We start from the raw sequence: 16,346 nt of genomic DNA on the forward strand, positions 1-16,346 counted from the left end.
AGCTCGGCAAAATTGAACAGCAAACCAACACTAAATTTCCGTTCCGCTTTTCAAATTTTCAGCCCTAGGCCAGAACATCATAAACGACGAGGAATTCCGAACATGCGAGAGCCGTCGGACCACCAAGAAATGCAAGATTTGTGCATCACACCTGATGCCTTGTGAGGCACTAGCGCAGACGAGATGCACGACCGGGACGCCCTGAGATGCCGCGGCGCCCTGTGCTGCCGTGGATCTGGCTATCAAAGTGGGACGCAGTGGGAGCAATTCTTATCAATTGTCCTTTCCGTATTTGTCTTCATTCTCCACCACATATGTCGGATCAATCTCGTTACTTATTCCCATCAACGTCTTCATTATTGCCTCGGTCGTGCCTATCATAGGTCTTATCACAATGGCCGGAGATTTCCGTGCTATCGAAGATAACTGCTCCTGGAGATTCTCTGCATTCTTGAGCTCGTGCGTTAAACCTGATAGGGATCTTTTGGTGGTTTTCAAGTTCTTGCCGAGCGCTTTGTATGCAAATTGTAAACCCTCTCGTGTAGTAGTTGGTTGATTAGAATAGAGACTGACAATCTTCTCAGCAATCTCAAGCTCCTCTTCATCCAATTCGTCGTCGGAATCATCCTCGGCTTCCTTGCCGTCCTTTGTTTTTGAGTCAAGGACCAATACCGATCCTTCCATCCCATCCAGGTCCAGGTCGTCCTCTTCATACAAGTCATCCATCAGCATGACCGAGTAGAGCTTGCGATCCTCAGTGGAATTGTCATCAAGAGGAACACTTTTCTTCAACAATTGAGACGCTTGCATTAGATCCCGTTTTTCATCATGTTGCTGAAGCGTACTAAATTCATTGGAATTTCTCCTCAATTTCTTTGAACACAGGTTTGGATTCGTGGGATCCCTTGCCCGATTGCCTTCTCCACCAACGTACTTTTCCAGACTTTCAAGAACGTTTTGGGTTCCGGAAGCTAACTTAACAGCAAGCTTCAATAGCTCGGAAGCTGTCGTTTTGGTCAATGACTTTGAGCTCTTCTGGATACTTTTCATCACCTGGCCATTGTTTTTGTACTCTTGGAAAGGTATTGCGACAAGGTTCCTGAACCCCTCACCAATATTGATGATGGACTTGATCGGAGCTAGGCCCGATAAAAGCCCGGCCAATTGATACTTCTGAATATAAGGTACGTAAGCCTCCTTAAGAGCCTCTCCCAAATTGGGGAATCCCAAAATTCCATATAACTTTGTCTTAGCAAGCTTCAAATCTGCCGAATCAAGGATGAAGAGGTTCGCTAATTCAGCGTTTTGGCCCGCTCTAAATCCCGAATAATTCATTGACTTTGGCTTGTAGTCAAACTTTAATCTAATTGGGCTGATATCGAGCCTTTGAACAAAGATAGGCTCGTCTACCGGCAAATTGAATCGGTTGTCTTTGAATTGGAAAAATCTTCCCAAGAACATGAGTGTATCCTGGTCCACGTATAGACGCAAAGGCAACGTTTTGATGTCCATCACGACCTCAGTAAATGGCAATTTGGGATCTGGTCTCACGTTCATCATGGTGAACTGTAGCATGTAAGTTCCCACTTCTCGCTCACCAATGGCATTCATGTATGTGAGAAATTTGTTCCATGATGATGAAGGTACATTGTCAAAAATAGTTAAGGAATCTAGTGTTATCTCGACCTTATTCACCATCTCTTTATCAATGTCCTCAGGCGTTTTGTCGACTCTTGGGTCTCGATTGGTGTAGTTTTGAACATAAACTTCGACGTTCTCAATGTCGGCCCACACTTTATGAATCCTTGATCTCTTGAGCTTCAAGTCTTTATACTGCTTTTCAACATCAACATTGAGGCTGGGATACAACGCTTCATCTTTGGCAGTTTCCATGTTAATGGCTTGCATCTCAGTGTTCATACTTGTAACCAAATTACTAGCGGTGCCATCTCCAGGCATGCCAAGGTAAATCGACTGAAATAAAACCTCGTTGACTTCATCAGCCTCTTCATCTGGGGCAGCTGAATTACTATCTGAGGCGTTGCATTGTGAATTTACCTCACCGGCGACCTTTGCTGCAGAAGCATCATGGCCTTTGTGACCACTTTTCTCATCATCAGACTTCTTCTTTAAGCGAATAGCATTGATTTTTTTCTCCATGTTCTTTACTGCTTGTCTTAAAGATTTCCTCGTCAGCTTCCAATCGTACCCATCAAAGAGGTAGATGTTTGCTTTTGTCAAATTAACGATCAAGCTCATAGGAAGAATTCTGGCGTGTGAGGCGTGATTTTCGTCACGAAAGTGCTCATCCATGAAAGATATAGAGGCGCCTGTACCTTCACTAGCTTCTTCCATTTTAAGATCAGAAATGGACCGTTCAAGATTCTTGAGATCAGACGAATCCCTTCTTGAATGAGCTGGTGATTTAGCACAGGTATCACTTGGCTTCTCAAGTTGAAGATCTTTCAACTGTTCTAATAATTCATTAGGCATTGAGAAAGGTGAATCCACTTTATACCGAAACTTCTCGGCGTCTTTGAATGTAACGGGCACCTTCAAATCGTTCAACAGCTGGATCAACGTTTGATAAGAATCTGCGCAGAGTTCAAGAAGATGTTCGTCCGAATTGAGCTTGATATCGAGAAGAGAAATGTCACCACGTATTCCAAGTTTCTCGTGCCTTGCTTTAAGGCTATCAATATCTGTGTTAACAGTGATTCCAACGTGAGTCGAGTTTGCATGACCACAACGTAGGTATCCTCGATATTTTAACCATTGCCCTGCCGAAATCTCTGACTTCAGTTCGGTCGAAGTCTCATCATGGATAAGATTTCTCCAATCATCAATCAAGAACAATGCAACATTTCTAAAGGAACTTTTCACGTAAAATTGCTCCCTCGCAAATGTGAAGTCACAGACGGCTCTCTCAGTGGCTAATTGAACTTGGCTGGAAAGCCTACCTGGATTGAGTGAAATAATAAGGTCCCAAAACGAAAACCTGAGGTCCACTTTATTTTGTTGATCAGCTCCACCCGATGGGGTGGCTGCGTGAACAAAGCCTTCAGTCTTGTGGGTTTGAGATACATTTCTCTCAAAAAGCTGAATCCAATGCGTGTAGTAATGAACGATAACTTTTCGAATCACAAAATCAATAGCGCTTCCTTTTTCAGAACTGTCGTAACTCAAGACGATAACTGGGCCAGTGTCCGGAAAACGATTAAGCAAAGACTCTCTCACTTTCGCTTGTTCTTGTTTGCGGACAGCTTCAATATTTCCCACAAAACCATTAAACGCTCCACTAATTTTCATAAATGCAAGCTCATTCACCACAAGCATTAAGTCACCAAAACGAGGAAATAAACTCAATAGCGTGAATTCGAAACTTGTGACGTGAAGACTGAGCGAAGCCTTATGTTTCATCTCACTATGGCGAAACATTGGTTTAGGTTGATGCTTTCCAAAACGCCTTTGACCCACGAACATCAGGTGGCCGAGGGAAGTGGGTAGCCTGCTATCTTTCGTGGTGACTAAATTTTTTAGTGAGACATCTAATGCGTTGACCTTAGTATCACGAGACTTTAATGTCAGACTAAAAGCCTTAAAATCCCTCTTGAAGACATTCATATCTTCCGCAGTCATTGATCCAACAATCTCACCGATATGGAGATTCTTTGAACAGAAGTATCGCTCTTTGCGCAAGTGAGAGGTCGATTGTGAACCGAAATACATCGACAAATTCTCTGTACTAGTTTTGAAATTGATGTTTGGTATTGTCAAAAAGTGACGAGTTTGCCCCTCCACGATAGACTCTATGAAGATGCGTTGAATGCTCAAATTGCCAGCAGAAGTGTTGAAGGTGACCGGGAATATCTTGCAAGCAAATGAGGCCCTCGAGGAGATCAGTATATCAAAATGAATCGACGAAGTCTGAAGCACAAAATGAGACGGCTGTGATGATGTATCATCGTTCGGTGGATGATTCCTTATGCCCAAACATTTTGCATCTCGCAATTGTCGTAGGCTTGTGAATAATGTACCCAAATTCTCGAGGAGAGCTTGAGAAGCTTCTGAAAAGTTGAGGATATACAGCAACGAATCTGCATCAAGCTCGAATTGTGCTAGCTTTGATAGCAACACTGTCGTCTCTGGAGATTCATCACCGGCTTCTGGTCTGAAATATTCGAAGCGAATGTCTGCTCGCGTATGCTGAATACCTGATGTTGATGATTCCGCATCAATAGAGACTGATGATGAACGAGAGTTCGGCTTTTCCGCAACAAAATGGAAGATTTCAGTTTGCAAGCCGCCTATAAGTTTAAGGATTTTGAATGTCTCGATCCCACCAAAAACAAGGGCCTCATTCTTCAGCTTAACGTTTGTGTTGTATGCTGCAAGTATCAATTCATCTTCCTCGGATGCAAACTCGCCATTGTCATCAATGGCCAGGGTTAGGTTGAGGAGAAGCTCTGCGACATGTAGTTTTTCAAAGAGAGCTTCATGCTGAGGTTGAGGAGATCCCGCCAGATCCAGGACCTCCTCCAGACTGGCATTAGAAAGGCTCGAAGAAGGCCGGCTTGCATTTCGAGCAGAAGAGCGAGTCGTAGCGTGCTGCTTGCGGAGTTGGTGACTTTTGAGCTTCATGACCTTGGATATGCTGTTAACCAATAAAGAAATGGTGGGTGTTAAGGGGACTGCCGCTAAACGTAAGGTTCCGACGTCAATTTGAAGATTGGTCAAGGGAGACATTCCCTCAAAGTTGAGATCCACTTCATCCACGTAGAGGAGATGAACGGGTTTGACTGAAGAATCATTAGCAGGGACCTCGGGAGGCTTGAACGATTGAGCAGTTGCACTCATGTAAACTGAACTTGCTTCTTCATGAGTGAAGACTGTACTGCTCATCAAGGACTCGTCAGCAGAGTCGTCTTCACTGCTTCTTTCATCTTGTTCACTCTCCGAGTCTGAGGCGCTCACTTCCGGTGCACGTTCCACTCCATGACCTGGATCTAAATCTGGTCGGAGTGTTGAAACCTTCAATGACTCGACCTTAACTGAGTGTTGTCTATTAGTGGTCGAGAAGGAAATATTCTTGACAGAGATCAAAAAGTCAACCGAGTCCGACATGATTTTGATGTTGACATCAGCTATGTTGACCTGCAACCTCAGCAATGCAATCTCCAATGCTCTAGACATTACGCCCCCTAAAGCACTAGAACGTGTTTGAGAACCAAGTGATTCCCCAGACCCGCTGGAGCTCGGCTTGGACTCAGTGTCCGAATCCGATTCAGATTCCGGAACGACCGAGGAGCTGTCTCGAAGATCGCTTTCAAACATGACAGTGTTAGCCAAGTTAACGGTGCTTTGTGCCAACAGTGCCAGCATGTTCTTGAGTTCCTTATCGAGATCATCTATCTTGGTGGCCAATACGACTTCAACTCCGGTAATGTTAAGATTCACACCACCAACGACACCGCCTTTGACTTCCACAGTCTTGAGCTCACCAAATCGTAGCGTAAAGCCCGGTAGTTTACCCACCTTCTCTGGATCAAGAGATACATCCTTAAGCTGGATATTGCTTAGAGACACCTCCTCCAAGTTAGGGAGATCAATCTCCGAGAACAACAGGAGTTGTTGGAGGATATATAGAAGCAACCGCTTTTGTAGATTTTGCGGCATCCATTGCGGAGACATCCTGGAAGTAACGTGCTTTCAAGAGTATGGATTGGTGTGGTGCTTGAATAGTGGCTCTGTGTGTGCGCGATTAGATAAGACTACCTACGTATGGAATGCTGCGATAATGGCACAGGGATAATGCGAAAGAAGCAACTGGTAAATATTGAAAGCCTGTTGACATTGCGATAAATAATATGAAAAAAAATTATTTCATTCTATATCCAAAGGGTCGAGGAGCCCAATTTGGATGCGAAGGAAAAAATGACTCCGGGGTTTCTATTTGTGTGGTATGCAAGGCTTCTGGCTGCGGAGTGGGCAGTTCGCTCACTTTTTGGCGCTTTGGTGAACCTAGAAGATCATCGAGAGAAGGTGGCATTCTGAAAGTATGTTTTTGAGGAGGTTCCTCGGTTGCCGCAGATGAAATTGCTTTAAATAGGACCGAATTGTCTTTTAAAAGGCTCATGTGAGTCTGGATACTGTCCTGTAGTGCCTCCACATCATGAAGCCGCGAGCTGATGGGGAATTGGCCAGTAACAAGCTGCTCAATGAGATGTTGCACCCATGGGATAGCTTGTTCTTCTTCCTGTGTTGTTAATGAGACACTTAATCGTCCTGAGCTGTGTTGAATGAGCGCAAAGAGAAGGGAAGCCTGGAACTCACGGCCTAGTTCTTCTAGGAGTGGCCAGTAAATCTTGATAAGGGTCTTGAACTTTGTTCGCTTCAGCACATCTCTGTTTCTCTTGTCGGTGTATATGAGGCAATTAAAAATCAAGTCTCGGAGTAGTTTCTGACGCTGAGCAGAGCGTTGAAGATCGGACTTGAGCTTGTGAATGACAGCATTGAGATTTCTGGAATGTCCTTCATCTTTCGACTCTGCATCCATATCAAGAGCCTGTTTCCTAAGCTTTTTGTAGACCCTTAGATTTGCAGTTGTATTGGATGATGTGAATGTTTGATGACGGTCTCTTTCGGGCACAAGAGCTGCGCTCTCGACAACATGATCCCAGTAATTCACTAATAGCCATTCCTTAGCCTCCGCAGCAATGAGTCTCAAATGATCCAACGACGGTAGATCCTCGTGGGTCGCCATATGGCGTATCTCCACAAAAGACGATGGAAGGCCTATCTCTTTAGCTAGCTTCAGTAGGGGTAGCGCAACGGATGCCAGCTGGAATGGATCGAGAAGGCCATTGACTATTCGTGTCAAACATGAGCAATAAGCTTGCTGAAGGCATTCAGACTCAGTAATCCCCATCAATTCGAGGGATACTAAGGAAGCTGTAGCGTTCACCGCGTGAGGTACCTTTCCTCGACTCAGATACATCTTCACCTTTTCAAGGCCCAAACGCTTATTGGTTGCGTTATCATGAAAGAGCAATCGCCGTAGTTTTATGAGGTCATGATTAGAGCGGTATGGGACTAGAGCCATAGTATGTGTAGCCTTGATGGTGGTTGATATGGCGATGGAGCGAGCTGATGCAGGAAATATGCACCATCAATGCAACGAGGTGTCTATTTTGCAGCCATCGTCATGAAAAATCGATCATCATTTTTGCCATGTACCTAGAAAATCTATATGATTGCCATTTGCCCGAAAAAATCAGATCAATCTCTGCCTATGAGTTTTTGATCCAGGCCCTTGGAACCATTTGAGAATTACTTTGATTGGAAAGAAGCGATAGCTATTTATCCCAGCGGCCACGAAACATGAGCTTAAGGTAAATCGACGGAGTAGCATTTAATAGATAAATCATGTGGACAGTACGCTAGAGCTTGTCATCGAGATATTTGAGAGTCGGTTTGAGACTAAGCTGTCACATCCTTAATGCCGAGCCCCACTCGGCCAACACTACTAACAACAACTAAAAACGTAATCAAAGGGTTCGATGTGTAAGACCGACTCTCCACATAACGAGGCGTCAAAAGTTCGGTTTTAGTCTGTGGTGGAGGTCCGGCGGGAATTCCTCGAGGGTGGCTCCTTGGCGGGGTGTCAGTAAAAGAATAAAGATGCTTTTTATTTTTTTGGCGATCACCACTTTTGGAGAAAGGGAGGCTTGTGTTATCTGAAATTTGGATAAAATAATTAGAGGTCGGGGTTAGAAGGTCACGTGAAGCTTCGGCGATACACAAAGTCCAATTAAGCTAGTAAATTATCTGATGTAGCTAGATCAGGAGCATTAATTCGAGAATTTATGATGATAGCTCTAGAGGCATTATGAAAGATCTCGGTGTTTCGCCATGGGCTGATATGCCTGGCTTAGCTGCTAGAAGGTACCCCACAGAATCGCGCGAGGACATGCATGTCTTGCTTAACGCCTTTTGCACCCATTTCAGATAAGACCGAAATTATATATAATGCTCAAGTTTCTAAGTTTGCTGGTTCCTTAAACGTCTCCATGTCATCCTCAGTGAGTTCCGAAAAATACATCAATTCAGAAGATAGCACGCCACTTGCACCCGTGCAAGTCGCAGGTGAGGGCGACGAGTTCATTATCTTGGGCAATAAAAGATACTATCGCCATGAGCTTATGACAGCATTCGGGGGAAGGTTGATGCCTGACAGGTACGCCCCGTACCCAAAACACCAATTCGGGAATGCGGCAGCTTTGGGTCTCGCCTCATTCGCATTGACCACTTTCGTTTTGGGGATGTACCTAGCCGGAGCTCAAGGTATTACGAAGCCAAATGTTGCGGTAGGATTGTGCTTCTTTTATGGTGGGTTTGTCGAAGCATTTGCTGGAATCTGGGAGCTTATTATAGGCAATTGCTTTGCCGGCACAGTCTTGGTGAGTTTTGGAATGGGATTCTGGCTCAGTTTCGGTGCTATCAACGTTGAAGCATTTGGCATTGCTGCCGCATATGGCGATGATGTCGAGCAATTCAACAGTAGTATCGGATTTTACCTCATTGGATGGGGCATCTTTTGCTTCATGATGCTCATGTGTACCCTCAAGTCCACTTTGATCTTCATGTCCTTATTCTTGACCTTGGACATCGCATTTTTCCTCTTAGCTGCTCACTATCTCACAGGTAGTGCCAGCTGTTTGAAAGGAGGAGGCATACTCTGTGTTATACTGGCTTGTTGTGGATGGTATTGTGCTTTCGCTGGAGTCGCCAACAAACAAAACTCATACTTTTTGCCTAACGCCATTGCGCTCCCTGTCATTGGCAAATAAATGACAGATATATTTATAATTTATGCTGAGTGTATCAGTCTAAGTAGTTCGTTCTCTTCGTAAGAAAGTACGCGCTGGTTGTTCCCTTGGAAGTATGGGAATTTTGCATTTAGTAGCACATCAGAGTCCTCGTTAACTGGGGGCTCATGGACCCCAAATGCACTGTCCCAACTTATCATTACAACACCCAATAGAACGCCGACCAAGCCTAGTACCACAAGGAAGAGCTGTGGTATTGTCATCAAGTTTTTCAGAAGGAGTTCATCGTACAACACACCATTGAACAAGTTTACCAAATTGTACACCAAAAAGCATAATGGGTATAAGATGGAAGTCGAGATATGGGATAATCCCAAGTTGAAAGCAACGAGCTGCATGGCCACAATGGTGAGTGTGGCAAGAAGGAGTAACACCGAAGTTACGTAGGTAGACAGGGATTTCGGTGTTTCACGCTCGATAAGGGTCGCAACCATAACATCAACAATTGATTTGGCGAACAAAAATGTATGGGCCGTCAAAGTCCCGCTAATCACCCCAAAAAGGGTACCCTTGAGGAGAGTAAGTTGTGTGGCTGCCTTCTTGCTGTTTCTAGAAATACGCTTGCCCTTCTTGTGCAATGAGAGCTGGTGGATTCGTCTTGAAAGAACAAAGTTTATCCTGATTAGAACCAAAATGACAGCAAATGTGAAAAGCCACCACACCAAGAAGGTGGGTCTCCGAAACTTTTGCAAGACAAGCCTGAATCTTTCGTCTGTGTCGATATCACCAAGCAGATCTCTATCAGCACTTCCATTGTAGGCGATGATAAAAGCACCAACAGATATGATACCTGTGCCCAATATAAGCTTATTCGTGAAACTCTCGCCCGGCAAGAGCATGCTGCTGAAAATGGAGTTGAAAATTAGCCCTATACTCTGCAATGGAGATAGAATAATGAGCGGTAGTGTCGTCAACTGAACTATTGAGCCAAACACGTTGGCCAAAATAAACATCAGGAATCCTATTAGCCAGAGGTGTCTCCTGTAAAGATGCGTGTGTCTGCCCGCCTCATAATCATGATGGGGTTGTTGGGAAGTTGAGCCACGGTTTTCCATTGGTATGCTGATATCTATCAGATCTGCGCTATCGAGCTCGAGATCGTCTCTATGTTCAAGCATAATAGGAATGACATGACTCTTTCTTTGTAGGGTAATACCCAAGGACTGGATTGCGGACAGCACAACAGCAGCAGTACAGCCCCAGATTACCGAGGCCTTTGTCATAACGGAATCTTAATAGGATTTGGACTTTGTAAGGTAGTGCGTAATAGAATTCTTTGCGGGAAATAAATATAGAAAAAGCACTGCCCGACGGAAACCTGGCGCACACTATCTTGATAAAGTTCAGGTACTGCGCCTGTCAATCGCGTATGTACTCTACCGAAAACGTAAATACTCCCGGGCAGATATAAACAAAATGGCATTACGAAAAGCCGTGGATAATGTTATAGAACAGTTGAACTCAGAGGAACCTAAAGTAGTGGAAAAAGGCATACAAGATCTCGAACAGTTGCTCAGATCATTAGCTCCAGCAATACAAAAACTGCATTCTTCAGGGTCCACAGACCTGAAGCTAATAGCATTCCTAGCACTACAGGAAAATTTCCAGCATAATTTGGCCAACGAGCTTTTAGCCGCTTACAGAACTCTTCGACATGAGAACACAAACACTTCGACATGGAACCAGCTAAATACTGCCATGATGGGGCTCCTATTGATTCACCCGGAATCAAGGAACATTTTCCGCAAGAAAGCTAACATGCTGCTAATTTTAAGTTTTCTAGAACCGGAAAACACGGCTTATTCATTGGAGAGATGCGCTTCCTTCGTTTCTTTACTTATTCACATATTGTTGCGGAACCTCAAGAACATGCGGGTCTTCGAGGCATGTGGAGGCTGTATGGCCATAATAAGACTCCTACAGCTCTCTCCTGAAGACGAGAATGTAGCCGGAGAGCTCGCAAATATCCAACAAACGCTACACTTCAAGGTTGTTGAGTTTCTTATCTTCTACATGACTGATGAATCCGAATTGAAGGATGGGAAAGCGCCCATGCGGACAGTTGCAGAGAAAGCTGGCTACATCAAACCACAGTTTCCAGCAATTGAGGACCTTATTGAAAACTTGAACGATCTCTCGACTCAGAAGTCCAGAGGCACCACTCTTTCAAGTTAGAACCTCAGAACACTTCCTCTGCTTCCAAATTCATAGACCCATAAACTATCACAAGAACAGTTATAGACCAAGAAATAAAATATGCATTCATTCTCGATCATTTGTTTGTCTGATTACAACCGTAAGTACTACTAGCGCGCGGACTGGCACTGAACCAACAGTTAACTACTCTCCATCAGATGTACACACACATGGAATACCTACAAAGATGCTTCTTCAAAGCTACCAATTGGAACGAAGATAACATTTTCAACAACATCACAGCAACATCGAGAGCTCTTCTAGATTTCCAGACCCCCAATGGCGCTAAACTAGATGTTCTGTCTAGAGCATCAGACTACCTGGCGCTGTCCCTTACACTCCTGAATTATGGGTCTATCAACGGTTCCATAGCATACTTGTACACGTCTGTACCACTTCGAAATGCAACGGGAACAAGGGATATCTCGTTACAGGACGCCATCGCTGGATTTCGCATAATAGAGCCATACCACCATATCTCTGAACGAAACAAGAGCCCGAGAAACGACAAGGCCTCGATGCTTTACGGACGAATGTACTTCCCAGGATCTGTCCTTGAAGCTATGCTTATCAAGAAGCTCTCGAGACAGACACAGCTCCTTATCAAATGTGTCAATAACCCCAATTTGAAGAGAAATGGTACAATGATCATGTATCTCCAGAGAAACACTCCAAGATTTTCCCAGGAATACATTTACTCTACCAATGAGGCACTTTTTGGGTTTAGGTGCCTCTATAACTTTGGCAATAATCGCCCCGCATCTCCTCCGTTGATACCCAAATTCGACAATTCAGTAGTATCAATGGGTGCTGAATTTTGGTACGCTGCTATGACGATGAGTCCTGGGCTTTCAACAGCATTTCGATACTCGACACGGTCCACATCCACGGGCAAACCACTCACAATGACTCTTTCATGCAACCCTATCTTGGGACATATTTCATCCACATATAACGTCAAGACGTCTGTTGCCTCGACGGTTTGTTCAAAGTATGATTTCAATTGGTACTCATACGCAAGCAATCTTTCGATCGGTTTCGAGCTCTATAATTTTTCCAAACCTTCGCCAAAATCGAATCGCAGACGCTCAGACCCAAGCATTCATCATGATAGTCTCGCGCCACCTTTTCAACTGACAGCAAACTTGAATGAACGCTTGACTCTAGCAAACTCATCCTACAGACCTCCAGAGGGTAGAAGTATCTTGAATCCCATGCCTCCACAAAACGCAGGAGAGCTCACAACCTCAGATTTGAGCCGTCTTCGAAGCGAGCAAGAAATTCAGAACCAGACTGTAATGACGGCATTCCAGAGTCTAGTTAGCGAGAGTAACTTTTCGTCCGTCATCAAAGCCTCCACTAGCTTGAGTGATAGAATGCTCAAACTATTGTGGGTGGGACGCTACAAAGAGTTCTTGGTAAGCACTGGTGTTAAAATTAACATCAATCCTGTGAGCAACACACCAGAGTTTAGCAAATTTGGCATCACTTTCTCTTATGCATCTTAATATACCTATCTCCAGGACAGTACTTGTAGCTCGACCCAGAGGCCCCAGAAGTGTGTACACCCGTGCATCAGACTAGTGAAAAAATCAAGAGCGAGAAATTGAAAAGATCGATTTCTTCAAGGGCCAGGAGCATGAAAAATCAGCAATTTTATAAGCTATTCAAGGACTCCAGGATTGCCCAGGTAGCAACCCCTTTGAGCAAAACTCTCAGAGGTGCCGATCTGGCTGCCCCAACCCATCAAATCCTTTTTGCACCTAAAGGCAGTTCGTCACGCTCTGAATATGGTATCAAGTCAACCTTGCCAAAACAAGTGGGAGTGTCTCATTTTGTCATGAATGCCATGGACACTTCGAACAATATCCCAGATGTTGAGAAGTTTTCGAGTCCTCACTACAACAGATTGAAGTTCCAGGAATCTGGTGTTGTCTTGAAGAAGCCTTCCAACAAAGCCAACCCTCTTTTTGCATGGGATACCTCCAAAAGTGTCAACAAGTCTGTTTCTGAGGCGGACAGTGTGTTGGCAGACTTGAACCTTGGCTCCAAGTCGAATATGCGTGACGTCAAGGCTCTCCTCAAAGCCAACCCTGCTCTTGCGAAACAATTCAAGCAGTGGTTGGTCAAAAGATCTCCAGAATCGATTGTCTTCAAAATCCCAGCCAAGCTAGAACAGCTCTTGAAGGAGTTCATTGCTTCTTCAGAAAATGTCATCAAGCGCCCATCATCTTTAACCGACATGACCAGAAAGTTTGGTAAGGCGTCCAGAACTGCATCCCCTAGGGCCGTTCAAGGTACAGCAGGTCTTTCATATAATCAGAAGGGCCGCCTTAATAATACTCCAAATGGTATTAAGCATGGGGTTATTGCTCCTGGCCGTCTTGTTGATAATAGAGAAGCCGCTATTGGCGGTTTCGTTGCATCCGTGAACGAGAGAACAACCATTCTTCAAAACAACTTCATCAATAATGCGCCTGGTAAGCACGCTAGACAATTTGTGCTTCCGTTCAAGGTTAACGAGGCCGAGCTCACACCCTACGGTGGTGTTAGAATGTACGCTGATGGTGTTAGAGTGGGTTCTTGGATCCAGAGAACTGAGAGTGGACCATCGTACGCTAACAGATCAAACTACGTTGCCTCGAACCCTAATTTTGGCAGCCTTTCTGAAAGAAACAGTAGAGATGCTGCAGCATTGGAGAACTTGTTGGGCTTGGTCTCCAAGAACAAATCTTAAACGTCCGTTACCTGTATATATATAAACGATTATTAAGACTTGACAAAACTCCTGGTTTATGCTGTAAATGGTTTCTCAGCCGGTATTGGCGCTGAGTTTGAGATGCCAGTGGAAGATACAGAAGAAGGAACACTGCCACCTGCGAACTGTGGGGGTGGCATACCAGAGGGCGACTCATCCTTAGGCTTCTTGGGCCTTGGGTTTTTGAATTCCCTTTTACGTTTCTTTGGCTGCTCCCGCTCAATGCTTTGGGGCATCACTCCAGTCATCTTTTTCTCTTCCAGAATGACACTTTGTCTCAAGTCCTCTGCAACTCCCTCATCTAACTTGGCATCAACCTGGTACCAAAGATGAAATGAGCTGACACGCGTTCCAATCTTGAGAATCTTCTCCATTTTTTCTTGCACGAGTTTCATGGGTCTCATACTATTGACCACAATTGGAACAAACTTTTCAGGAATGCCATGTAGAGTGAACGAGTAAGTCGTGAAGCGAACCGGTGGCTCTTCAGGCTTCTCCAAAGGCTTTTTCCTCCTTGGGGGAGGGGCCCTCTTGCTCCTTCCACTCCTTGATGATCGTGCGGGCAATTCTTCTGGTTCTTCCTTAATTGTCTCTGTGGTTTGAGACTCATCGTCTTTCTTCTCACCTTCGTCTTCTTGTTTCTGCGCCTTCTCTTCCTCTTCCCGCTTTTTTCTCTCCTCTTCCTCCTTAGCACGTACCTCCTCATTATACTCGGCAAGCTTCTTTTCATAGTTCTCAACATCTTCAATGTTGTGTATCCAAATATTACTTATAAGCACATCCCTCACACCAGAGCCATCCTCTAACGTGATGGGATTAGCAGGTGGGAGAATTTCGCAAATGGAATCCCTTGGGATCACGTATCTAACGTTTGGATTCTCAAGAAACTCAAAAACGAGTGTGGCGTTGTGTAAATATTTCTCCTGGAAGGCTGTAAGCTTCAACGGGTTGTTGAATCTTGGTTTGGGAGGGCGTGGAATAGCATATTGCTTGGGAGGATATGGTCGTGGAAAGTTAGGTGGAAGTGGTAAACCTCTTACCAAGTAAAGTTCAGCATGATGTGGTTGTGGTCCCATTTGCTTCGCCTTCTCGATGTATGTCTTGAACAAGTTTATTTGATCCTCGGATGCCGTACCCTTAGCAACAACTTTCATAAGATCATTAAGTGAAAGTTCAATCTTCGCAATCGCGTTAAGATTGGATATCATGATTGCATTATCAACTGTCGTCATGTCCACGGCACGAGGTGGAGGTGGACGAGGGAAGCCACCGGTTGCAACTCCGGAAGGAGGAGTTGAAGTACTAGGTTGTGAGTTGGGAGCGGGGGCAGGACTGGCTGATGACGTGGATGAAGCAGGAGGCGGTTTCTGATTTGTTGAAGGAGTGCTCTTCTCAGGCAGTTTCTTCGAATCTTCATTGTCATCTGAAGATTTCGATTCATTATTCTTTTCTTCCTCAGAGTTCTTTTCTTTAGTCTCTGCATCCTTTGAATCCTTTTTCGACAGCTTCGCTTCGACATTTGCAGCCTTCGCTTTACCCCTTGCCGGTCCTTTTGTCCGCTTCTGGGGAGAACCCTTCTCTTTGACGTTGTTTTTGGTTTCGTCAGTCTTTTCACTAGCTTCTTCCTCGACGTTCTTCTTTTCCTCCTCCGTGTCTTTTGGTTTCAGATTTTGATCATTGGCATGTTTCTCTGTATTATCATCCTTCTTGGGAGGCTCGCTTGTCACAGGAGGCTCATCTGTGCGACTGGGTTGCGTTGGAGGAGTGGGCATGGGCGCTGGTACTGCAGTAGGAGGAGCTCCCGGGAGAGGACCGGGAGGAGGTGGAGCAGTCATTGGCGGCTGACCATATATAGGTTGAGGCATGGGTCCTGGAGGCGGTCCTAGGGCTTCTTTTCTCATAAGTAAGTCAGAGCCGTCTGATACTTGGGATATTTCAGAAAGGGCCTTTGATTTTTCAGAACGGGCGTCCTTAGCAATAAATATACGGATCTCCATTGAGTGAGGTCCCAAGGACAAAGTGGCCTCGGACAACTTGGACATGACATCTCTTGCATTCACGTCCCCACTTAAAATGGGCGTCCTGGTTTTTGCCTCAAGTGAATTACTAGTGGCTTTGGCGAATCGACGCCTCGTTTCTCTTTCTTTTGCAGGTTGTGGTCCTTTCTCCAATTCTGCCAACTTCTTCGCATAGGCGGTTTGTTTCACCCAATATAGTTTGAACATAGGCGCATGGAACACGTACGTGTTTCTCGATCTAATAAGCGAGTTATATAACACAGCAGAATCCTTCAAAGTGAGGGGATTTTTCAAAACATCCTCATAATGACCGTGTGGTGGTTTGTTGTAAGATATCGGTAGACCTTCAACTGTTTCGAAGGGACGAACGATCTGTTTGTCCAATAGCCTCTGCTCTGCCTCTATTTCTTCTCGTTTAGCCGTAGTGATACGGCGTCTCATACGAGGTGGCATATTGTACAGTTTATGGCGATAGATGTAGAAGAA

At 44.8% G+C, this 16,346-nt stretch overlaps 7 protein-coding genes across 7 annotated transcripts; 4 read left to right on the forward strand and 3 right to left on the reverse strand.

Annotated features, from left to right (window-relative positions):
* Window positions 1-273: 273 nt before the first annotated feature.
* Window positions 274-6,763, reverse strand: SPO72 (Spo72p; the record flags this gene model as incomplete). The annotated part of the gene is made up of 3 exons (XM_024856038.1): window positions 274-3,527; window positions 4,038-5,706; window positions 6,002-6,763. 3 exons carry the CDS (start codon window positions 6,761-6,763, stop codon window positions 274-276), a joined length of 5,685 nt encoding a protein of 1,894 aa, XP_024715637.1.
* A 1,306-nt stretch (window positions 6,764-8,069) lies between these two features.
* On the forward strand, window positions 8,070-8,849 carry C7M61_000605 (acetate uptake transporter family protein; the record flags this gene model as incomplete). The annotated part of the gene is made up of 1 exon (XM_024856039.1): window positions 8,070-8,849. One exon carries the CDS (start codon window positions 8,070-8,072, stop codon window positions 8,847-8,849), a length of 780 nt encoding a protein of 259 aa, XP_024715638.1.
* Window positions 8,850-8,869: 20 nt separating this feature from the next.
* On the reverse strand, window positions 8,870-10,111 carry C7M61_000606 (uncharacterized protein; the record flags this gene model as incomplete). The annotated part of the gene is made up of 1 exon (XM_024856040.1): window positions 8,870-10,111. The coding sequence occupies one exon, from the start codon at window positions 10,109-10,111 to the stop codon at window positions 8,870-8,872; it is 1,242 nt and encodes a 413-aa protein (XP_024715639.1).
* A 193-nt stretch (window positions 10,112-10,304) lies between these two features.
* Window positions 10,305-11,063, forward strand: C7M61_000607 (uncharacterized protein; the record flags this gene model as incomplete). The annotated part of the gene is made up of 1 exon (XM_024856041.1): window positions 10,305-11,063. The coding sequence occupies one exon, from the start codon at window positions 10,305-10,307 to the stop codon at window positions 11,061-11,063; it is 759 nt and encodes a 252-aa protein (XP_024715640.1).
* A 191-nt stretch (window positions 11,064-11,254) lies between these two features.
* MDM10 (Mdm10p) lies at window positions 11,255-12,592 on the forward strand (the record flags this gene model as incomplete). The annotated part of the gene is made up of 1 exon (XM_024856042.1): window positions 11,255-12,592. The coding sequence occupies one exon, from the start codon at window positions 11,255-11,257 to the stop codon at window positions 12,590-12,592; it is 1,338 nt and encodes a 445-aa protein (XP_024715641.1).
* A 131-nt stretch (window positions 12,593-12,723) lies between these two features.
* C7M61_000609 (mitochondrial 37S ribosomal protein bS1m) lies at window positions 12,724-13,821 on the forward strand (the record flags this gene model as incomplete). The annotated part of the gene is made up of 1 exon (XM_024856043.1): window positions 12,724-13,821. One exon carries the CDS (start codon window positions 12,724-12,726, stop codon window positions 13,819-13,821), a length of 1,098 nt encoding a protein of 365 aa, XP_024715642.1.
* Window positions 13,822-13,877: 56 nt separating this feature from the next.
* Window positions 13,878-16,313, reverse strand: C7M61_000610 (uncharacterized protein; the record flags this gene model as incomplete). The annotated part of the gene is made up of 1 exon (XM_024856044.1): window positions 13,878-16,313. One exon carries the CDS (start codon window positions 16,311-16,313, stop codon window positions 13,878-13,880), a length of 2,436 nt encoding a protein of 811 aa, XP_024715643.1.
* Between the last annotated feature and the right edge of the window lie 33 nt (window positions 16,314-16,346).

The sequence above is a fragment of the Candidozyma pseudohaemuli genome (assembly GCF_003013735.1).
Source record: "Candidozyma pseudohaemuli strain B12108 chromosome Unknown scaffold00001, whole genome shotgun sequence".
Taxonomy (NCBI): domain Eukaryota; kingdom Fungi; phylum Ascomycota; class Pichiomycetes; order Serinales; family Metschnikowiaceae; genus Candidozyma; species Candidozyma pseudohaemuli.